This window comes from Coturnix japonica, chromosome 6 (assembly GCF_054131305.1).
Source record: "Coturnix japonica strain WE chromosome 6, WE-NBRP24, whole genome shotgun sequence".
NCBI classification, from domain to species: Eukaryota; Metazoa; Chordata; class Aves; order Galliformes; family Phasianidae; genus Coturnix; species Coturnix japonica.
In genome coordinates, this window is record NC_140668.1 from 22,473,927 (window position 1) to 22,497,477 (window position 23,551).

At 52.1% G+C, this 23,551-nt stretch overlaps 2 protein-coding genes and 1 long non-coding RNA gene across 7 annotated transcripts; all 3 read right to left on the reverse strand.

Annotated features, from left to right (window-relative positions):
• Positions 1–1,561: 1,561 nt before the first annotated feature.
• LOC146760508 (uncharacterized) lies at positions 1,562–3,467 on the reverse strand. The gene is made up of 2 exons (XM_085550849.1): positions 3,367–3,467; positions 1,562–2,619 (listed from the first exon to the last, which is right to left on the reverse strand). Exon 2 carries the CDS (start codon positions 2,569–2,571, stop codon positions 1,711–1,713), a length of 861 nt encoding a protein of 286 aa, XP_085406975.1. The 5' UTR covers positions 2,572–2,619; positions 3,367–3,467; the 3' UTR covers positions 1,562–1,710.
• Positions 3,468–3,532: 65 nt separating this feature from the next.
• Positions 3,533–13,488, reverse strand: LOC146760509 (uncharacterized). 2 transcript variants are annotated; one of them, XM_085550847.1, is made up of 7 exons: positions 13,388–13,488; positions 10,682–12,640; positions 9,603–9,765; positions 4,605–4,706; positions 4,455–4,518; positions 4,192–4,302; positions 3,533–4,094 (listed from the first exon to the last, which is right to left on the reverse strand). In XM_085550847.1, exon 2 carries the CDS (start codon positions 12,590–12,592, stop codon positions 11,732–11,734), a length of 861 nt encoding a protein of 286 aa, XP_085406973.1. In that variant the 5' UTR covers positions 12,593–12,640; positions 13,388–13,488; the 3' UTR covers positions 3,533–4,094; positions 4,192–4,302; positions 4,455–4,518; positions 4,605–4,706; positions 9,603–9,765; positions 10,682–11,731. The 2 variants fall into 2 exon arrangements, with proteins under 2 accessions (XP_085406973.1, XP_085406972.1); XM_085550846.1 differs by lacking the exon at positions 4,192–4,302.
• A 65-nt stretch (positions 13,489–13,553) lies between these two features.
• On the reverse strand, positions 13,554–22,028 carry LOC146760510 (uncharacterized). 4 transcript variants are annotated; one of them, XR_014947429.1, is made up of 6 exons: positions 21,689–22,028; positions 20,749–20,847; positions 19,670–19,832; positions 14,626–14,727; positions 14,476–14,539; positions 13,554–14,115 (listed from the first exon to the last, which is right to left on the reverse strand). It is a non-coding gene; the product is annotated as an uncharacterized LOC146760510 (long non-coding RNA). The 4 variants fall into 4 exon arrangements; XR_014947428.1 differs by having other exon boundaries at positions 13,554–14,323; XR_014947427.1 differs by having other exon boundaries at positions 20,749–21,013.
• Positions 22,029–23,551: the final 1,523 nt, after the last annotated feature.

The window sequence follows — 23,551 nt, forward strand, 5'->3', positions numbered from 1 at the left end:
TGATATTAATGAGAGCACAGGAGTCCCTTGCTGTTCGGAGGAAGAAAAAAATGCAGAGCTGTGTTCATCTAATATGTTCCATATTTGTTTCTGTCAATCACGAAACTTTGCTCTGTGGTAGAAACTCCACTCTCCATTAAGAAAAGGGAGAAAAGCAGGCAGGAGACCCAAAGAACCTGAACCCAGGGAGAAGCAGATATTATGCTGAATTCAAGCCTAACCTGTCAGGAGAACTGGAATCGAAAGGAGAGAACGCAACACAGGACACAGAGTGTGACAAAAGAACATTGCTTAAGCTGCAATCTGAGCTCTGCCCGGCTTCCTCAAAAGCAGAAGAGAACGGTCTTCTGCAGGTACTCCCTCCTCTCCATCCCAGTGAGTATTTGGCACAACTGCCAATGCCAATACGTTCCTTCTGCAAATGTCACCGTTTCTGTGAAACCTTTCCAGATGACTCGTGACTAAAGCAATTTCTACTCCCTCATTCCTCAAAACCTTCCCACACTAAAGCCTTCACAGATCAGATGGTAAGAAAGAGGGAATTCTACGGCCACAGCAATAAAGCGCGCAGAAAGCCCATCTGTTGCAGACAGAGGAGTGAGCCGTGCTTAACCAACACTGCTTCAGCGCACGCTTACAGTAAGGCACACCTACCTTGCGCTGGCCACGCACGAAGCTCGTGACGCAGCTCCAGGCGGCTCTCCTGGGGCCCAGCTTCATTTCACGGCCACTCACGCTCTGCTGCTGGACATTCTGCAACGGAAAAGCCACCGGATGCAAATCCCATCCCTCGCAGATGGCATCAGACCTCCGCTCTCATGGCAGTCACCACCGCCCTGCCCTGGGCAGCGCTTCCACTGCCCTTGCTCCTGCCACAAGACACCAACGTCTGCTTCTAACGCGGCTCCACCATGGGATCCTGTATGCAATAGAAAAACACACGGAGGCTGCCAGCCACTGCAACACCCGCACTGTGAAACCCCTGGCACTGCTGAGTCCCAAGAGCAGAGGAGAGAAGCGTTTGCCTGCCATGGACGGGCTGCGGCGGGATTGAATCCTGCCTTCGAATCGGGACACCCCCAGGGAGAGCCTCCCTGGGGACCCAAAGACTGAAATGGAGGCAAGGTAACACTTTGCTATAGAAAGGGAAAGGGGAACTTCACAGAAACCAAGACAAAGGGTAACTGCAGATAGTTTACATTTAAAAGTGCAGGGATAGGGGGAATTACAGACACTGAGTCAAAATAAAACCAGAGAAGAGGGCAATAAAGATAAGAAGAAATTGTCCGGAGACCTCTGACAAGAAGAAGGATTAGATACCCCCGGGCAAGATGATGCTGACATGGGAGAACGATACCAGCAGATAACACCAAGAAGAAAACAGAAGAAGAATTTCACCCCAAAACAACGGCAAGGGTCGCGGGGAATGGGGTCCTAGGGAATGTAATGAATATGTAATCAAACTGAGGAGGAGACTATTGATTACGTATTAGCTTAACCTATATCTGTAACACACTTTTCTCCTTACGGTGTGCAAGTTTGGTGGAGCTCTCCCGCTTGCACCCGGCGCTGCGCAACGCTGGAATAAACATACCTGCTTTAGAACCCATCTTTGGGTTATAGAGTTTGATTCCGCAAGTCATCTTCCTGCCGCACAGCCCAGCACGGCCGGAGCCGCACCACACGATCCGGGCCGGGGCCGGGGCCGGCTCAGGCTCTGCCTCCAGGCTTTTGGGGCCGGCCGGGTGACTCCGCAGCACAGCGAGACCGTGGAGCCGCCCGGGAGCCGCCTCTGGGTGCCGGCAGCGCCGCGAGCTCCTCCCCCGACAGCCCCTCCGTGCCCCCGCCCCGAGGCCCGACCCCGTTCGCAGCACAGAGCCCGCTCCTCCCGGCCCCGCTCATGGCCGCCATGCCGCCATGGCCCGGAAGTGCTCTCCGCCGCCTGCAGGAAGCACTTCCTGTCACTGGCACTGGCACTGTCACGTGGCTCAGGCCGGGCTGGGGCCTGTTGGGGGGGGGCGGCTGCCGGAAAAGGACCCAAAATTCACGTCTCATTTCGTGTCTTTCCTCTCGCTTTCCTTCCTTTACCTTCCCCTTCCCTTCCTTCCTTCCTCGCCCTCGTCCCCTTCCCTTCACCACCTCCCTGTGTCCATTCCAGTGCCTGGCCACCCTTTCTGAGCAGTAATACCTCGTAGTGTCCAGCCTGAATCTCCCCTGTCGCAGCTTGAAGCCATTCCCTCTGGTCCTATCATTAATGACACGAGAGAAGAGGCCGAGCCCCAGCTCACTACAGCCTCCCTTCAGGAAGTTAGAGAGAGCAATGAGGTCTCCCCTGAGCCTCCTCTTCTCCAGGCTGAACAATCCCAGCTCCCTCAGCCGCTCCTCATACGGCCTGTGCTCCAGACCCCTCACCAGCTTTGTTGCCCTCCTCTGAACGCGTTCCAGGGCCTCGATGTCTTTCTTGCACTGAGGGGCCCAAAACTGAACACAGCACTCGAGCTGCGGCCTCATCAGTGCTGAGAACAGGGGGACAATCACCTCTCTGCTCCTGCTGGCAACACTGTTTCCCATGCAGGCCAGGATGCCCTCGGCCTTCTTATTATACAGCAAAGGAATCCCCTGAAAAGGAAACCACAATATCTGGCAACATGAAACAAAGTTCTGATTCGTAAAAGACTGGCAGCAAGGCCTGAATCTCTTGTGTCATCTGCTCTTGATGTATCACATTAGCACTAGGTGGAATGCAGAAGCTTCCTGAGACGTGATAATCAAAACCTAGTCCAATGCCTTTAAAAAAGCCTTTAAGAGATTACTCCTCCTTGTCTGTTTAAAATAAACTTAGGTAATACAAAAGGTTGGAAAATTTTTGGACAACTCCCCAGGGCCGGGCTTTGGAAGGCCGTATTGACGAGAGTCAATCAAGCTCCGGCTGCAGGCGTATATGTGTGTGCCAGTTCTTTAACACAGTAGAAATCACAACTTGCTGCATGATCAAAATTCTACATGTGCTACTCCTGAACCCCAATGACTTCCAACGGTGTTAAATTACCCCTTGATCTCAAAGCAGAACAAAACAACAAAATGCCACACCAATAGTGAATACATAAAAACAAACAACTCCTTGGGCCTCAAGGGGAGGCTGATGCACAGGCCACGGCTGCCAGCGTGCAGCTGGGCTTCCCAGGGCAAACAGCAACACACGGTGCATCCATCAGAAGCTGAAAGAGCCCTCAGGGAAGAGAGGCCAACTCAAGGGGCTGAGCACGGGACACCCTTCTTCCTGCCGGGCTGCTTCCCCTCCTCTGGTTTCTTTCTGTCAGTCCTCAGAGAGCAAGGAGATGCTCACAGCCTGTCACCAGCACTTACGGGTTGGCTGAAAGGCCACAGGTTGGGAAGACCAACAAGGAAACGGCGGAAAACCTGCACTGCACCATGTCAAGGGAGAGACGTGAAGCCGACCGCTTCATCGCCCTGCGATTGCCAGCCCGAGCGAGGGACGTTCTGACCAGCTACTGAAAGAGGCAGCACCAGGTTTAGAAAGTTCGCTTCAATTTTATTGCGTACAAGAAGATTTGGCTTCTATTTATTGCCCCGCCCACACCCCAAAATGAAACCCCAGTGCCCAGGATTGCCGCTTAGCAATCAGTCACTCAGCCTCCAGTCAGACCCAAGGAGAAGCCAAACCCCGGGGCTACGTCACCTCCTCCCTCTCCAGTCCCAGCCAGCCCTATTTCAACCTAACCCTACACCAGGCCTGGACCTCAAGAGACACACCCTGAAGGAACGCAGCGTCTCCAGCTCTTGCCATACACCAAGTCCTGCCTATGTGAAGCCCTCATTGCTTCTAACGCAGCACAAGTCCTTCCTGTCCAGTTCACTTCCATCATCTCCACCGTCCATGACAGGGAAAGCACGGCTGTGCCAGTAAACTGGACTGTTGAGTCAGCAGCTCTTGGTGCCACCTCCGAGGAAGCGTTGCAGGTGGTTCTGCTGTCCTTTGTAGCTTCTTGCTCAAGCCCTCATCGTTGCTTTCTGCTTTCCTTCTCGGCTTTCTTCCTCAGCTGAGTAGCGCTTGCCTTGCCTCGGCAAGCTTGCTGCAAGAGGGAAAAAAGAGGCACTATTTCACTCACGCACGCTGCCAGCACAGTCTGACTTAGAGAGCTGCTCGCAAGATATCCCTGGGCTACGGACCCAAGAACAAGGAAGGACACAAAAGTCACATCTGCATTGTCTGTTACCGCATGCCAAGGAAGAGTCCTCACACTCGAGCACTGCCCCACTTGCAGCTGAGGGGAGGAGGAGCTGGAAAGGACAGGTGGACAGAAAAGAAGGGAAAAGCTGAAGAGGCGAGAATCAACTTCTCCCCGAGGCAGATCACACCTTTGTGGCCACTCTTTTAGGAATGCTCACCATTCCTAATCCTAGCGTTAGCAAGATGAAAATTCACCACCTACCTTTTCACGCTCCTTGCGTACGCACTGAGGGCCGTGCCGTGGCTGTGCTGCACAACACCAGCGTCTGAAAGAAAGCACGCAGAGAGCGGATCTGTTGCAGACAGTGCCAGGAGCTGTGCTTGAACAACGCTTACGGTAAGGCACGCCTACCTTGCAATGGCCACACTTTGGGAGCTCTAGGACACAGACATGTGTTGCTCTCCTGAGTCCCAGCTCCATTTCTCAGCCACTCATGCTCTACTCCTCCATGTTCTGCAAAGGAAAAGTCCCAAGAGGGAAATTCAGTTCATCGCAGATGTCATCAAACTGTCAGGGCAGTCGCACTCGTTGCTCGGGGTGAGCAACCAGCTGCATGCTTACCCAAGGAGCAGCGGTTACTTTTACTTGAGTGTAACAGCCAATGCCTGACTGTAAGTACGAACACTAACCTATGCCTAACTCTAAAATAACAACAGAAACCTATACGTAACTCTAAAATAACAACAAAAACCTATACCTAACCCTAAACAACAAACAGGAACCTATACCTAACTCTAAAGAACGAAAAGGAACCTATACCTAACACTAAAACTAAACTGAACACTAACACTAACCTAACACTACTATCAAAACAAAGAACAAACACCTAACCTAACAGGGGGAAGATGGAACTGGGGGCCCACAGAACCAGAGGAGCAACAAGGTGGAGGAGTAGAAGATGTTAAATAATGCCACCCAGCTAACGCTGGGGGCAGGGGCCGCGCAGCAGGAAAGGAGCCGAGTGCCTGGACCAGTGATGGTGAAGCTGTGACCATGCCAACGCGGGGCCTGGCACGGTGGTGTGGTGCCAGGCCAGCTATGCCGCGGGCGGATCCACGTCCATGGGCTCCTCTGGAGGGGGATCCACCTCCATCGGTTCCTCCGGAGGGGGATCCACCTCCATCGGTTCCTCCGGAGGGGGATCCACCTCCATCGGTTCCTCCGGAGGGGGATCCACCTCCATCGGCTCCACATGGGTGGTGGTCACAGGGCTGGTCCAGGCATGATGGAAAATGGCTCTCTTACCCCTCCTCTGCCTGATGGTCATGGCGGGCCCCCTCCTCCTTCTGACTCCTAGGGCCCCCAGCTCCATCCTCCCACCAGAAACTTCTACCCTGGCCCTCTTCGCAGCTGGCATGGCTGTTAACTGCCACAACTGTCAGAGGCATGCGGCAACGGTGACCATGGTGACATGGAGAGGGTTCTAAAATGGCGGCCGCACTGCTGGCACTGGAGTTCCACATAGGATGAGGAGGGGGCTGGAGGGCAGGGCATGGTACGGGAGCTACAAGGTGCTCCCTGTGCCCAGCGGGCAGCCCTTCTCTCTGGCCAGCAAGAGGGCACAGACGAGCCGGCCCCAAGTAAAGGGCCCTCGGCCTCCTTCACCCTCCTTCACCTTCCTTCACCCTCCCCCTTCTTCCACAAGGGAATCTTTTTGGGCTGCCATACTGTTGTGGTTTTGTATTTTTTTCTATTGGTATTTCACATCATAACATCATCTGGAGATCATAGATTGATCAGTCAATCATATTGATCTAGATAAGTCCGTGACACAGACGCAGCACGCAGCAGCTCCTGATGGGGCTCCTGAGCTGAGCACCAACAACGGCAGGCTCCAAAGGGGACCTGACTACGCCTGCCTCCTGGGACACACAAGCTCTGCTTTCCATAGTCGCACCCAGCGCCTCTCCTTGTGCGGCACCTTGGCGGATTCAACCCTTACCTACAATTAAGACCTCTGACTGAATTGGAATTCCAGTCACTCTGATTACACCCCACATCCCTGCTGCAGGCCCTCCCACATGCCCACGTGCTGCACCCAGCCACACCGGCTGCCACAGCCCCGCAGCCAGGCGGGGGGTTGGTGCTTCATGATCCTTGAGGTCCCTTCCAACCCGGGTCATTCTGTGATTCTGTGATCGGGTTGAAGGGGCTGGCACTGCCCTGAAGGTGAGCGAGACAAGTTGGCAAAGGAAGGGTGAGTGGCGGGATCCGAGGAGGGCGTTTTGTGTTTGTGTGCGTGTCTGTTGTTTGCCTGATGTGTTTGTGTGCGTTGTTGTTTCAGGTGTCTGAATGAGGACTCCCTGTGGGAACTGGCAGCAAGCAAAGGAATGGATCGACGGGCCTGGGCGCTGTGTTGGACTGCGGCTGTGGAGCCAACGAAGGTGTGTCCAGTGTCCTTCCTTACATCATTGACTATGTATGAGGTGTACCTATATCTGTGTAACCATTTTACAAGTCAGGGTGCAGGTTTTTGGTGGGGTCCTGACAGTTCCTCAGCTAGAACCCTCTTACCCCTTTGAGACAAGCCGCTTCCGTCTGTAGCTGTCATGCCAGGAGCCAAATAAATTGCCCCATGGTGAAAAACACCAAGACTCCTATGTCTGCACCGACTCTTTAACCATTTGTTTAAGAGGTGGGTTTTTAGGTCCAACTCAGTATCCCTCCCTGCCACTGAAGGTACAGATGCAATAACCACCTGCACACCTGTTCCTTCGATTACCCGCCCCAGTCCCCTGAAATCATCTTTGATAGCCTTCAGGCTTTTTTTACTAACTTCTTCACTGCCAGCCTGAACTAGCAGCAGGGGATAGTAGACAGAAGGGCAGATCAGACTGGGAAGTCTCCCAGCAATGTCCCTGACCCGTGCCCAGGGGAGGGAGCACACCTCCCTGCGGGTAGGGTCGGGCCAGCATATAGGGCCTTCCATTCCTCGCCAGTAGGGTTGTGCGCCCATGATGGCAGTAATGAACAAACTGCTGCATCACAAAGATCTTGGCCTGATTAGAAATCTTTGAGTAATGCTGTTACAGCAGACAGAATGTGATAAGCGCAAGTAGTCTCCTGCACTTCGCATCCTTGCTACTTTGTTCTGGGTGTTGCCACTGAGCAGCGTCTAACACAAATTCTGCCCTGGTCAGCTGGCTGCCTGAGCTTGAGCCCTGATGGCAACACTGTGTGCTTACCCAGGAGCAGCGGTTACTTTTACTTGAGTGTAGCAGCCAATGCCTGACTGTAAGTACGAACACTAACCTACGCCTAACTCTAAAATAACAACAGAAACCTATGCCTAACTCTAAAGAACAAACAGGAACCTATGCCTAACTCTAAAGAACAAACAGGAACCTATCCCTAACGCTAAAACTAAACTGAACACTAACACTAACCTAACACAACCATCAAAACAAAGAACAAACACCTAACTACAACAGGGGGAAGAAGGAACTGGGGGCCCACAGAACCGGAGGAGCAACGAGGTGGAGGAGAAGAAGATGTTAAATAATGCCACCCAGCTCATGCTGGGGGCAGGGGCCGCGCAGCAGGAAAGGAGCCGAGTGCCTGGATGAGCGATGGTGAAGCTGTGACCATGCCAACGCGGGGCCTGGCACGGTGGTGTGGTGCCAGGCCAGCTATGCTGCGGGCGGATCCACATCCATGGGCTCCTCTGGAGGGGGATCCACCTCCATCGGTTCCTCCGGAGGGGGATCCACCTCCATCGGCTCCACATGGGTGGTGGTCACAGGGCTGGTCCAGGCATGATGGAAACGGGCTCCTTTCCCCCTCCTCCATTTGATGGTTATGGCGGGCACCCTCCTCCTCTTCGGTTCTGGGGCCCCCAGCTCCTTCTCCCCACTTAAATCCTCACTACATTCCTCTCGCCCTCGCTTCGTGCTGGACATGGCTGCTAACTGCCCAGCACTCTCAGAAGTGAGTGAGTCGGGTGGAGCCGCAGCAACCAAGGTGACAGCTGTGACATGGGGAAGATTCCAAAATGGCACCTGTGCTGCTGGGAGTGGTGTTCCGCATAGGATGAGGAGGGGGCTGGAGGGCAGGGCACGGCACGGGAGCTACAAGGCACTCCCTGTGTCCAGCGGGCAGCCCTTCTCTCCGGCCAGCAAGAGGGCACAGAGAGCTGGCCCCGAGAAAAGGGCCCTCGGCCTCCTTCACCCTCCCCCTCCTTTCATAAGGGAATCCCCACTTTGGGCTGGGCACCCACATGGAATCATTGAAACTACAACCTACTACTTTGCTTCTACAGCAAGACTATTGTACTGAAATACTACTGTACTTAAAAGCACCTGCAATCACACTACACTCGTTTTTAATATTAAACTCTCAAACTTTCATAGCAAATAATAACATCCGCTCACAAAGAAAATGTGGAGAGGCCACAAAAGAGAAATACCACTCATGAAAACATTTGTATTTAGACATTCAAACTAACAACGTACTTTGTCTTTACCTAACCGTACCATTCTGTGCTAGAAATACGATGTTCTGCTGTAGAGTATAACTTGGAGAACCCAAGAGCAGCTAAAACCTGCTCCACTCAGTAATTTGACCATCCGCTGATATTTGGTTCTTTTCTCCCTTGCTTTCTAGTTGCTCAGTCTTCAGACACACGCAAATCACATTGTCAAGGACTACAAAAACACTGTTAGCCAAAAAATTTATGCTGGCAGAATCTTAACGTTAGAAACGTGTAAATTGGTTGCAAAGAAGAAAGTGAAGACCAACACAGTAACCAAATACTAACTGATACATAAGGCTTCTCTCACACATCCTGAAAACAGAACCGCCAGCCTTAATGAACTTTGCTCTTCAGACACTGACTGAAGTGCAAGTATTACCTTGTCATGGTTTAATAATTTTGTAATTTTGCTATCAGTATTCCACATCATAACATCATATAAAGCATGAATAATTTTACTGAATCTGCAACTTACAGAAGAAGACTACATCTCCCAGAGAACAACACGAGGTCACGGGACCTGGACACTATATTAACTCTGTCGCAGGCTAGACTGACGTCTTTCGAGTTCTGGCGTTCAGGGGAGTGTGTGGGAGCCTTCACCGTTTCGCCTAGATTTACTGTAGGCCTCTCGGTTTCGGGACTCATTCTCTCTCCTATTTTGCTTGATTCGTTAGCTCAATTTTCAATTATATTGTATTATACTGTGTTATCCTGTATTTCGATATAGTAATTTAGTAAATAAGTGTGCCTCCTTAGATTGTTGCTGCTGTTTTCTTTTCCTAATTAATTTTTTTTCCTTTTGGCCTAGGGCCCCTGCTGGGCCCACAGTCCCTGTCACGGACGCAGGTGGATTTTTAGTTTAAACCGTGACATACCTGTAGCAGCCTGGATCTGGCAATAGTCAAAGAATCCTTTACGTCCAGCTCCTTAGCATCAAAAGACCACAGATACTGCTGGGGCAGAATTTCATTGAAGCCTTCAAAAGAAGCTTGTGTCTGTTCCTCAGTGCCTCGGGAAAGTCTCCATTCTGCTACCAGCCTGGAAAAGACACAGAAGGATCATTTAAAACAGGCTACGCTAACCCAAGTTCATCTTTGTTAGTTTGTTTTGAAATGAACCGTAAGCTGTGTTAAGAAAAATGATGGAAAGTTCTGGGGATAGAGCACTGTGTAACTGTATTCTAATTGTATTCCCAACCTTCACCCTGCGCAAACAATTTTAAGTTAAAACCCTATGTTTCCAACCACTCAACTGCAGAAAGCATTTTAGGCTCCAGCAGAAGGCAGCATCTACTCACTGATGATATTAATGAGAGCACAGGAGTCCCTTGCTGTTCGGAGGAAGAAAAAAATGCAGAGCTGTGTTCATCTAATATGTTCCATATTTGTTTCTGTCAATCACGAAACTTTGCTCTGTGGTAGAAACTCCACTCTCCATTAAGAAAAGGGAGAAAAGCAGGCAGGAGACCCAAAGAACCTGAACCCAGGGAGAAGCAGATATTATGCTGAATTCAAGCCTAACCTGTCAGGAGAACTGGAATCGAAAGGAGAGAACGCAACACAGGACACAGAGTGTGACAAAAGAACATTGCTTAAGCTGCAATCTGAGCTCTGCCCGGCTTCCTCAAAAGCAGAAGAGAACGGTCTTCTGCAGGTACTCCCTCCTCTCCATCCCAGTGAGTATTTGGCACAACTGCCAATGCCAATACGTTCCTTCTGCAAATGTCACCGTTTCTGTGAAACCTTTCCAGATGACTCGTGACTAAAGCAATTTCTACTCCCTCATTCCTCAAAACCTTCCCACACTAAAGCCTTCACAGATCAGATGGTAAGAAAGAGGGAATTCTACGGCCACAGCAATAAAGCGCGCAGAAAGCCCATCTGTTGCAGACAGAGGAGTGAGCCGTGCTTAACCAACACTGCTTCAGCGCACGCTTACAGTAAGGCACACCTACCTTGCGCTGGCCACGCACGAAGCTCGTGACGCAGCTCCAGGCGGCTCTCCTGGGGCCCAGCTTCATTTCACGGCCACTCACGCTCTGCTGCTGGACATTCTGCAACGGAAAAGCCACCGGATGCAAATCCCATCCCTCGCAGATGGCATCAGACCTCCGCTCTCATGGCAGTCACCACCGCCCTGCCCTGGGCAGCGCTTCCACTGCCCTTGCTCCTGCCACAAGACACCAACGTCTGCTTCTAACGCGGCTCCACCATGGGATCCTGTATGCAATAGAAAAACACACGGAGGCTGCCAGCCACTGCAACACCCGCACTGTGAAACCCCTGGCACTGCTGAGTCCCAAGAGCAGAGGAGAGAAGCGTTTGCCTGCCATGGACGGGCTGCGGCGGGATTGAATCCTGCCTTCGAATCGGGACACCCCCAGGGAGAGCCTCCCTGGGGACCCAAAGACTGAAATGGAGGCAAGGTAACACTTTGCTATAGAAAGGGAAAGGGGAACTTCACAGAAACCAAGACAAAGGGTAACTGCAGATAGTTTACATTTAAAAGTGCAGGGATAGGGGGAATTACAGACACTGAGTCAAAATAAAACCAGAGAAGAGGGCAATAAAGATAAGAAGAAATTGTCCGGAGACCTCTGACAAGAAGAAGGATTAGATACCCCCGGGCAAGATGATGCTGACATGGGAGAACGATACCAGCAGATAACACCAAGAAGAAAACAGAAGAAGAATTTCACCCCAAAACAACGGCAAGGGTCGCGGGGAACGGGGTCCTAGGGAATGTAATGAATATGTAATCAAACTGAGGAGGAGACTATTGATTACGTATTAGCTTAACCTATATCTGTAACACACTTTTCTCCTTACGGTGTGCAAGTTTGGTGGAGCTCTCCCGCTTGCACCCGGCGCTGCGCAACGCTGGAATAAACATACCTGCTTTAGAACCCATCTTTGGGTTATAGAGTTTGATTCCGCAAGTCATCTTCCTGCCGCACAGCCCAGCACGGCCGGAGCCGCACCACACGATCCGGGCCGGGGCCGGCTCAGGCTCTGCCTCCAGGCTTTTGGGGCCGGCCGGGTGACTCCGCAGCACAGCGAGACCGTGGAGCCGCCCGGGAGCCGCCTCTGGGTGCCGGCAGCGCCGCGAGCTCCTCCCCCGACAGCCCCTCCGTGCCCCCGCCCCGAGGCCCGACCCCGTTCGCAGCACAGAGCCCGCTCCTCCCGGCCCCGCTCATGGCCGCCATGCCGCCATGGCCCGGAAGTGCTCTCCGCCGCCTGCAGGAAGCACTTCCTGTCACTGGCACTGGCACTGTCACGTGGCTCAGGCCGGGCTGGGGCCTGTTGGGGGGGGGCGGCTGCCGGAAAAGGACCCAAAATTCACGTCTCATTTCGTGTCTTTCCTCTCGCTTTCCTTCCTTTACCTTCCCCTTCCCTTCCTTCCTTCCTCGCCCTCGTCCCCTTCCCTTCACCACCTCCCTGTGTCCATTCCAGTGCCTGGCCACCCTTTCTGAGCAGTAATACCTCGTAGTGTCCAGCCTGAATCTCCCCTGTCGCAGCTTGAAGCCATTCCCTCTGGTCCTATCATTAATGACACGAGAGAAGAGGCCGAGCCCCAGCTCACTACAGCCTCCCTTCAGGAAGTTAGAGAGAGCAATGAGGTCTCCCCTGAGCCTCCTCTTCTCCAGGCTGAACAATCCCAGCTCCCTCAGCCGCTCCTCATACGGCCTGTGCTCCAGACCCCTCACCAGCTTTGTTGCCCTCCTCTGAACGCGTTCCAGGGCCTCGATGTCTTTCTTGCACTGAGGGGCCCAAAACTGAACACAGCACTCGAGCTGCGGCCTCATCAGTGCTGAGAACAGGGGGACAATCACCTCTCTGCTCCTGCTGGCAACACTGTTTCCCATGCAGGCCAGGATGCCCTCGGCCTTCTTATTATACAGCAAAGGAATCCCCTGAAAAGGAAACCACAATATCTGGCAACATGAAACAAAGTTCTGATTCGTAAAAGACTGGCAGCAAGGCCTGAATCTCTTGTGTCATCTGCTCTTGATGTATCACATTAGCACTAGGTGGAATGCAGAAGCTTCCTGAGACGTGATAATCAAAACCTAGTCCAATGCCTTTAAAAAAGCCTTTAAGAGATTACTCCTCCTTGTCTGTTTAAAATAAACTTAGGTAATACAAAAGGTTGGAAAATTTTTGGACAACTCCCCAGGGCCGGGCTTTGGAAGGCCGTATTGACGAGAGTCAATCAAGCTCCGGCTGCAGGCGTATATGTGTGTGCCAGTTCTTTAACACAGTAGAAATCACAACTTGCTGCATGATCAAAATTCTACATGTGCTACTCCTGAACCCCAATGACTTCCAACGGTGTTAAATTACCCCTTGATCTCAAAGCAGAACAAAACAACAAAATGCCACACCAATAGTGAATACATAAAAACAAACAACTCCTTGGGCCTCAAGGGGAGGCTGATGCACAGGCCACGGCTGCCAGCGTGCAGCTGGGCTTCCCAGGGCAAACAGCAACACACGGTGCATCCATCAGAAGCTGAAAGAGCCTTCAGGGAAGAGAGGCCAACTCAAGGGGCTGAGCACAGGACACCCTTCTTCCTGCCGGGCTGCTTCCCCTCCTCTGGTTTCTTTCTGTCAGTCCTCAGAGAGCAAGGAAATGCTCACAGCCTGTCACCAGCACTTACGGGTTGGCTGAAAGGCCACAGGTTGGGAAGACCAACAAGGAAACGGCGGAAAACCTGCACTGCACCATGTCAAGGGAGAGACGTGAAGCCGACCGCTTCATCGCCCTGCGATTGCCAGCCCGAGCGAGGGACGTTCTGACCAGCTACTGAAAGAGGCAGCACCAGGTTTAGAAAGTTCGCTTCAATTTTATTGCGTACAAGAAGATTTGGCTTCTATTTATTGCCCCGCCCACACCCCAAAATGAAACCCCAGTGCCCAGGATTGCCGCTTAGCAATCAGTCACTCAGCCTCCAGTCAGACCCAAGGAGAAGCCAAACCCCGGGGCTACGTCACCTCCTCCCTCTCCAGTCCCAGCCAGCCCTATTTCAACCTAACCCTACACCAGGCCTGGACCTCAAGAGACACACCCTGAAGGAACGCAGCGTCTCCAGCTCTTGCCATACACCAAGTCCTGCCTATGTGAAGCCCTCATTGCTTCTAACGCAGCACAAGTCCTTCCTGTCCAGTTCACTTCCATCATCTCCACCGTCCATGACAGGGAAAGCACGGCTGTGCCAGTAAACTGGACTGTTGAGTCAGCAGCTCTTGGTGCCACCTCCGAGGAAGCGTTGCAGGTGGTTCTGCTGTCCTTTGTAGCTTCTTGCTCAAGCCCTCATCGTTGCTTTCTGCTTTCCTTCTCGGCTTTCTTCCTCAGCTGAGTAGCGCTTGCCTTGCCTCGGCAAGCTTGCTGCAAGAGGGAAAAAAGAGGCACTATTTCACTCACGCACGCTGCCAGCACAGTCTGACTTAGAGAGCTGCTCGCAAGATATCCCTGGGCTACGGACCCAAGAACAAGGAAGGACACAAAAGTCACATCTGCATTGTCTGTTACCGCATGCCAAGGAAGAGTCCTCACACTCGAGCACTGCCCCACTTGCAGCTGAGGGGAGGAGGAGCTGGAAAGGACAGGTGGACAGAAAAGAAGGGAAAAGCTGAAGAGGCGAGAATCAACTTCTCCCCGAGGCAGATCACACCTTTGTGGCCACTCTTTTAGGAATGCTCACCATTCCTAATCCTAGCGTTAGCAAGATGAAAATTCACCACCTACCTTTTCACGCTCCTCGCGTACGCACTGAGGGCCGTGCCGTGGCTGTGCTGCACAACACCAGCGTCTGAAAGAAAGCACGCAGAGAGCGGATCTGTTGCAGACAGTGCCAGGAGCTGTGCTTGAACAACGCTTACGGTAAGGCACGCCTACCTTGCAATGGCCACACTTTGGGAGCTCTAGGACACAGACATGTGTTGCTCTCCTGAGTCCCAGCTCCATTTCTCAGCCACTCATGCTCTACTCCTCCATGTTCTGCAAAGGAAAAGTCCCAAGAGGGAAATTCAGTTCATCGCAGATGTCATCAAACTGTCAGGGCAGTCGCACTCATTGCTCGGGGTGAGCAACCAGCTGCATGCTTACCCAAGGAGCAGCGGTTACTTTTACTTGAGTGTAACAGCCAATGCCTGACTGTAAGTACGAACACTAACCTATGCCTAACTCTAAAATAACAACAGAAACCTATACGTAACTCTAAAATAACAACAAAAACCTATACCTAACCCTAAACAACAAACAGGAACCTATACCTAACTCTAAAGAACGAAAAGGAACCTATACCTAACACTAAAACTAAACTGAACACTAACACTAACCTAACACTACTATCAAAACAAAGAACAAACACCTAACCTAACAGGGGGAAGATGGAACTGGGGGCCCACAGAACCAGAGGAGCAACAAGGTGGAGGAGTAGAAGATGTTAAATAATGCCACCCAGCTAACGCTGGGGGCAGGGGCCGCGCAGCAGGAAAGGAGCCGAGTGCCTGGACCAGTGATGGTGAAGCTGTGACCATGCCAACGCGGGGCCTGGCACGGTGGTGTGGTGCCAGGCCAGCTATGCCGCGGGCGGATCCACGTCCATGGGCTCCTCTGGAGGGGGATCCACCTCCATCGGTTCCTCCGGAGGGGGATCCACCTCCATCGGTTCCTCCGGAGGGGGATCCACCTCCATCGGCTCCACATGGGTGGTGGTCACAGGGCTGGTCCAGGCATGATGGAAAATGGCTCTCTTACCCCTCCTCTGCCTGATGGTCATGGCGGGCCCCCTCCTCCTTCTGACTCCTAGGGCCCCCAGCTCCATCCTCCCACCAGAAACTTCTACCCTGGCCCTCTTCGCAGCTGGCATGGCTGTTAACTGCCACAACTGTCAGAGGCATGCGGCAACGGTGACCATGGTGACATGGAGAGGGTTCTAAAATGGCGGCCGCACTGCTGGCACTGGAGTTCCACATAGGATGAGGAGGGGGCTGGAGGGCAGGGCATGGTACGGGAGCTACAAGGTGCTCCCTGTGCCCAGCGGGCAGCCCTTCTCTCTGGCCAGCAAGAGGGCACAGACGAGCCGGCCCCAAGTAAAGGGCCCTCGGCCTCCTTCACCCTCCTTCACCCTCCTTCACCTTCCTTCACCCTCCCCCTTCTTCCACAAGGGAATCTTTTTGGGCTGCCATACTGTTGTGGTTTTGTATTTTTTTCTATTGGTATTTCACATCATAACATCATCTGGAGATCATAGATTGATCAGTCAATCATATTGATCTAGATAAGTCCGTGACACAGACGCGGCACGCAGCAGCTCCTGATGGGGCTCCTGAGCTGAGCACCAACAACGGCAGGCTCCAAAGGGGACCTGACTACGCCTGCCTCCTGGGACACACAAGCTCTGCTTTCCATAGTCGCACCCAGCGCCTCTCCTTGTGCGGCACCTTGGCGGATTCAACCCTTACCTACAATTAAGACCTCTGACTGAATTGGAATTCCAGTCACTCTGATTACACCCCACATCCCTGCTGCAGGCCCTCCCACATGCCCACGTGCTGCACCCAGCCACACCGGCTGCCACAGCCCCGCAGCCAGGCGGGGGGTTGGTGCTTCATGATCCTTGAGGTCCCTTCCAACCCGGGTCATTCTGTGATTCTGTGATCGGGTTGAAGGGGCTGGCACTGCCCTGAAGGTGAGCGAGAGAAGTTGGCAAAGGAAGGGTGAGTGGCGGGATCCGAGGAGGGCGTTTTGTGTTTGTGTGCGTGTCTGTTGTTTGCCTGATGTGTTTGTGTGCGTTGTTGTTTCAGGTGTCTGAATGAGGACTCCCTGTGGGAACTGGCAGCAAGCAAAGGAATGGATCGACGGGCCTGGGCGCCGTGTTGGACTGCGGCTGTGGAGCCAACGAAGGTGTGTCCAGTGTCCTTCCTTACATCATTGACTATGTATGAGGTGTACCTATATCTGTGTAACCATTTTACAAGTCAGGGTGCAGGTTTTTGGTGGGGTCCTGACAGTTCCTCAGCTAGAACCCTCTTACCCCTTTGAGACAGGCCGCTTCCGTCTGTAGCTGTCATGCCAGGAGCCAAATAAATTGCCCCATGGTGAAAAACACCAAGACTCCTATGTCTGCACCGACTCTTTAACCATTTGTTTAAGAGGTGGGTTTTTAGGTCCAACTCAGTATCCCTCCCTGCCACTGAAGGTACAGATGCAATAACCACCTGCACACCTGTTCCTTCGATTACCCGCCCCAGTCCCCTGAAATCATCTTTGATAGCCTTCAGGCTTTTTTTACTAACTTCTTCACTGCCAGCCTGAACTAGCAGCAGGGGATAGTAGACAGAAGGGCAGATCAGACTGGGAAGTCTCCCAGCAATGTCCCTGACCCGTGCCCAGGGGAGGGAGCACACCTCCCTGCGGGTAGGGTCGGGCCAGCATATAGGGCCTTCCATTCCTCGCCAGTAGGGTTGTGCGCCCATGATGGCAGTAATGAACAAACTGCTGCATCACAAAGATCTTGGCCTGATTAGAAATCTTTGAGTAATGCTGTTACAGCAGACAGAATGTGATAAGCGCAAGTAGTCTCCTGCACTTCGCATCCTTGCTACTTTGTTCTGGGTGTTGTCACTGAGCAGGGTCTAACACAAATTCTGCCCCGGTCAGCTGGCTGCCTGAGCTTGAGCCCTGATGGCAACACTGTGTGCTTACCCAGGAGCAGCGGTTACTTTTACTTGAGTGTAGCAGCCAATGCCTGACTGTAAGTACGAACACTAACCTACGCCTAACTCTAAAATAACAACAGAAACCTATGCCTAACTCTAAAGAACAAACAGGAACCTATGCCTAACTCTAAAGAACAAACAGGAACCTATGCCTAACTCTAAAGAACAAACAGGAACCTATCCCTAACGCTAAAACTAAACTGAACACTAACACTAACCTAACACAACCATCAAAACAAAGAACAGAGCAAACACCTAACTACAACAGGGGGAAGAAGGAACTGGGGGCCCACAGAACCGGAGGAGCAACAAGGTGGAGGAGAAGAAGATGTTAAATAATGCCACCCAGCTCATGCTGGGGGCAGGGGCCGCGCAGCAGGAAAGGAGCCGAGTGCCTGGACCAGCGATGGTGAAGCTGTGACCATGCCAACGCGGGGCCTGGCACGGTGGTGTGGTGCCAGGCCAGCTATGCCGCGGGCGGATCCACATCCATGGGCTCCTCTGGAGGGGGATCCACCTCCATCGGTTCCTCCGGAGGGGGATCCACCTCCATCGGTTCCTCCGGAGGGGGATCCACCTCCATCGGCTCCACATGGGTGGTGGTCACAGGGCTGGTCCAGGCATGATGGAAACGGGCTCCTTTCCCCCTCCTCCATTTGATGGTTATGGCGGGCACCCTCCTCCTCTTCGGTTCTGGGGCCCCCAGCTCCTTCTCCCCACTTAAATCCTGACTACATTCCTCTCGCCCTCGCTTCGTGCTGGACATGGCTGCTACCTGCCCAGCACTCTCAGAGGTGAGTGAGTCGGGTGGAGCCGCAGCAACCAAGGTGACAGCTGTGACATGGGGAAGATTCCAAAATGGCACCTGTGCTGCTGGGAGTGGTGTTCCGCATAGGATGAGGAGGGGGCTGGAGGGCAGGGCACGGCACGGGAGCTACAAGGCACTCCCTGTGTCCAGCGGGCAGCCCTTCTCTCCGGCCAGCAAGAGGGCACAGAGAGCTGGCCCCGAGAAAAGGGCCCTCGGCCTCCTTCACCCTCCCCCTCCTTTCATAAGGGAATCCCCACTTTGGGCTGGGCACCCACATGGAATCATTGAAACTACAACCTACTACTTTGCTTCTACAGCAAGACTATTGTACTGAAATACTACTGTACTTAAAAGCACCTGCAATCACACTACACTCGTTTTTAATATTAAACTCTCAAACTTTCATAGCAAATAATAACATCCGCTCACAAAGAAAATGTGGAGAGGCCACAAAAGAGAAATACCACTCATGAAAACATTTGTATTTAGACATTCAAACTAACAACGTACTTTGTCTTTACCTAACCGTACCATTCTGTGCTAGAAATACGATGTTCTGCTGTAGAGTATAACTTGGAGAACCCAAGAGCAGCTAAAACCTGCTCCACTCAGTAATTTGACCATCCGCTGATATTTGGTTCTTTTCTCCCTTGCTTTCTAGTTGCTCACTCTTTAGACACACGCAAATCACATTGTCAAGGACTACAAAAACACTGTTAGCCAAAAAATTTATGCTGGCAGAATCTTAACGTTAGAAACGTGTAAATTGGTTGCAAAGAAGAAAGTGAAGACCAACACAGTAACCAAATACTAACTGATACATAAGGCTTCTCTCACACATCCTGAAAACAGAACCGCCAGCCTTAATGAACTTTGCTCTTCAGACACTGACTGAAATGCAAGTATTACCTTGTCATGGTTTAATAATTTTGTAATTTTGCTATCAGTATTCCACATCATAACATCATATAAAGCATGAATAATTTTACTGAATCTGCAACTTACAGAAGAAGACTACATCTCCCAGAGAACAACACGAGGTCACGGGACCTGGACACTATATTAACTCTGTCGCAGGCTAGACTGACGTCTTTCGAGTTCTGGCGTTCAGGGGAGTGTGTGGGAGCCTTCACCGTTTCGCCTAGATTTACAGTAGGCCTCTCGGTTTCGGGACTCATTCTCTCTCCTGTTTTGCTTGATTCGTTAGCTCAATTTTCAATTATATTGTATTATACTGTGTTATCCTGTATTTCGATATAGTAATTTAGTAAATAAGTGTGCCTCCTTAGATTGTTGCTGCTGTTTTCTTTTCCTAATTAACTTTTTTTCCTTTTGGCCTAGGGCCCCTGCTGGGCCCACAGTCCCTGTCACGGACGCAGGTGGATTTTTAGTTTAAACCGTGACATACCTGTAGCAGCCTGGATCTGGCAATAGTCAAAGAATCCTTTACGTCCAGCTCCTTAGCATCAAAAGACCACAGATACTGCTGGGGCAGAATTTCATTGAAGCCTTCAAAAGAAGCTTGTGTCTGTTCCTCAGTGCCTCGGGAAAGTCTCCATTCTGCTACCAGCCTGGAAAAGACACAGAAGGATCATTTAAAACAGGCTACGCTAACCCAAGTTCATCTTTGTTAGTTTGTTTTGAAATGAACCGTAAGCTGTGTTAAGAAAAATGATGGAAAGTTCTGGGGATAGAGCACTGTGTAACTGTATTCTAATTGTATTCCCAACCTTCACCCTGCGCAAACAATTTTAAGTTAAAACCCTATGTTTCCAACCACTCAACTGCAGAAAGCATTTTAGGCTCCAGCAGAAGGCAGCATCTACTCACTGATGATATTAATGAGAGCACAGGAGTCCCTTGCTGTTCGGAGGAAGAAAAAAATGCAGAGCTGTGTTCATCTAATATGTTCCATATTTGTTTCTGTCAATCACGAAACTTTGCTCTGTGGTAGAAACTCCACTCTCCATTAAGAAAAGGGAGAAAAGCAGGCAGGAGACCCAAAGAACCTGAACCCAGGGAGAAGCAGATATTATGCTGAATTCAAGCCTAACCTGTCAGGAGAACTGGAATCGAAAGGAGAGAACGCAACACAGGACACAGAGTGTGACAAAAGAACATTGCTTAAGCTGCAATCTGAGCTCTGCCCGGCTTCCTCAAAACCAGAAGAGAACGGTCTTCTGCAGGTACTCCCTCCTCTCCATCCCAGTGAGTATTTGGCACAACTGCCAATGCCAATACGTTCCTTCTGCAAATGTCACCGTTTCTGTGAAACCTTTCCAGATGACTCGTGACTAAAGCAATTTCTACTCCCTCATTCCTCAAAACCTTCCCACACTAAAGCCTTCACAGATCAGATGGTAAGAAAGAGGGAATTCTACGGCCACAGCAATAAAGCGCGCAGAAAGCCCATCTGTTGCAGACAGAGGAGTGAGCCGTGCTTAACCAACACTGCTTCAGCGCACGCTTACAGTAAGGCACACCTACCTTGCGCTGGCCACGCACGAAGCTCGTGACGCAGCTCCAGGCGGCTCTCCTGGGGCCCAGCTTCATTTCACGGCCACTCACGCTCTGCTGCTGGACATTCTGCAACGGAAAAGCCACCGGATGCAAATCCCATCCCTCGCAGATGGCATCAGACCTCCGCTCTCATGGCAGTCACCACCGCCCTGCCCTGGGCAGCGCTTCCACTGCCCTTGCTCCTGCCACAAGACACCAACGTCTGCTTCTAACGCGGCTCCACCATGGGATCCTGTATGCAATAGAAAAACACACGGAGGCTGCCAGCCACTGCAACACCCGCGCTGTGAAACCCCTGGCACTGCTGAGTCCCAAGAGCAGAGGAGAGAAGCGTTTGCCTGCCATGGACGGGCTGCGGCGGGATTGAATCCTGCCTTCGAATCGGGACACCCCCAGGGAGAGCCTCCCTGGGGACCCAAAGACTGAAATGGAGGCAAGGTAACACTTTGCTATAGAAAGGGAAAGGGGAACTTCACAGAAACCAAGACAAAGGGTAACTGCAGATAGTTTACATTTAAAAGTGCAGGGATAGGGGGAATTACAGACACTGAGTCAAAATAAAACCAGAGAAGAGGGCAATAAAGATAAGAAGAAATTGTCCGGAGACCTCTGACAAGAAGAAGGATTAGATACCCCCGGGCAAGATGATGCTGACATGGGAGAACGATACCAGCAGATAACACCAAGAAGAAAACAGAAGAAGAATTTCACCCCAAAACAACGGCAAGGGTCGCGGGGAATGGGGTCCTAGGGAATGTAATGAATATGTAATCAAACTGAGGAGGAGACTATTGATTACGTATTAGCTTAACCTATATCTGTAACACACTTTTCTCCTTACGGTGTGCAAGTTTGGTGGAGCTCTCCCGCTTGCACCCGGCGCTGCGCAACGCTGGAATAAACATACCTGCTTTAGAACCCATCTTTGGATTATAGAGTTTGATTCCGCAAGTCATCTTCCTGCCGCACAGCCCAGCACGGCCGGAGCCGCACCACACGATCCGGGCCGGGGCCGGCTCAGGCTCTGCCTCCAGGCTTTTGGGGCCGGCCGGGTGACTCCGCAGCACAGCGAGACCGTGGAGCCGCCCGGGAGCCGCCTCTGGGTGCCGGCAGCGCCGCGAGCTCCTCCCCCGACAGCCCCTACGTGCCCCCGCACCGAGGCCCGACCCCGTTCGCAGCACAGAGCCCGCTCCTCCCGGCCCCGCTCATGGCCGCCATGCCGCCATGGCCCGGAAGTGCTCTCCGCCGCCTGCAGGAAGCACTTCCTGTCACTGGCACTGGCACTGTCACGTGGCTCAGGCCGGGCTGGGGCCTGTTGGGGGGGGGCGGCTGCCGGAAAAGGACCCAAAATTCACGTCTCATTTCGTGTCTTTCCTCTCGCTTTCCTTCCTTTACCTTCCCCTTCCCTTCCTTCCTTCCTCGCCCTCGTCCCCTTCCCTTCACCACCTCCCTGTGTCCATTCCAGTGCCTGGCCACCCTTTCTGAGCAGTAATACCTCGTAGTGTCCAGCCTGAATCTCCCCTGTCGCAGCTTGAAGCCATTCCCTCTGGTCCTATCATTAATGACACGAGAGAAGAGGCCGAGCCCCAGCTCACTACAGCCTCCCTTCAGGAAGTTAGAGAGAGCAATGAGGTCTCCCCTGAGCCTCCTCTTCTCCAGGCTGAACAATCCCAGCTCCCTCAGCCGCTCCTCATACGGCCTGTGCTCCAGACCCCTCACCAGCTTTGTTGCCCTCCTCTGAACGCGTTCCAGGGCCTCGATGTCTTTCTTGCACTGAGGGGCCCAAAACTGAACACAGCACTCGAGCTGCGGCCTCATCAGTGCTGAGAACAGGGGGACAATCACCTCTCTGCTCCTGCTGGCAACACTGTTTCCCATGCAGGCCAGGATGCCCTCGGCCTTCTTATTATACAGCAAAGGAATCCCCTGAAAAGGAAACCACAATATCTGGCAACATGAAACAAAGTTCTGATTCGTAAAAGACTGGCAGCAAGGCCTGAATCTCTTGTGTCATCTGCTCTTGATGTATCACATTAGCACTAGGTGGAATGCAGAAGCTTCCTGAGACGTGATAATCAAAACCTAGTCCAATGCCTTTAAAAAAGCCTTTAAGAGATTACTCCTCCTTGTCTGTTTAAAATAAACTTAGGTAATACAAAAGGTTGGAAAATTTTTGGACAACTCCCCAGGGCCGGGCTTTGGAAGGCCGTATTGACGAGAGTCAATCAAGCTCCGGCTGCAGGCGTATATGTGTGTGCCAGTTCTTTAACACAGTAGAAATCACAACTTGCTGCATGATCAAAATTCTACATGTGCTACTCCTGAACCCCAATGACTTCCAACGGTGTTAAATTACCCCTTGATCTCAAAGCAGAACAAAACAACAAAATGCCACACCAATAGTGAATACATAAAAACAAACAACTCCTTGGGCCTCAAGGGGAGGCTGATGCACAGGCCACGGCTGCCAGCGTGCAGCTGGGCTTCCCAGGGCAAACAGCAACACACGGTGCATCCATCAGAAGCTGAAAGAGCCCTCAGGGAAGAGAGGCCAACTCAAGGGGCTGAGCACGGGACACCCTTCTTCCTGCCGGGCTGCTTCCCCTCCTCTGGTTTCTTTCTGTCAGTCCTCAGAGAGCAAGGAGATGCTCACAGCCTGTCACCAGCACTTACGGGTTGGCTGAAAGGCCACAGGTTGGGAAGACCAACAAGGAAACGGGGGAAAACCTGCACTGCACCATGTCAAGGGAGAGACGTGAAGCCGACCGCT

Bases quoted from the DNA above. Each gene is read 5' to 3' on its own strand.
- LOC146760508 (XM_085550849.1), bottom strand. From the start codon at position 2,571: ATGGGAAACAGTGTTGCCAGCAGGAGCAGAGAGGTGATTGTCCCCCTG.
- LOC146760509 (XM_085550846.1), bottom strand. From the start codon at position 12,592: ATGGGAAACAGTGTTGCCAGCAGGAGCAGAGAGGTGATTGTCCCCCTG.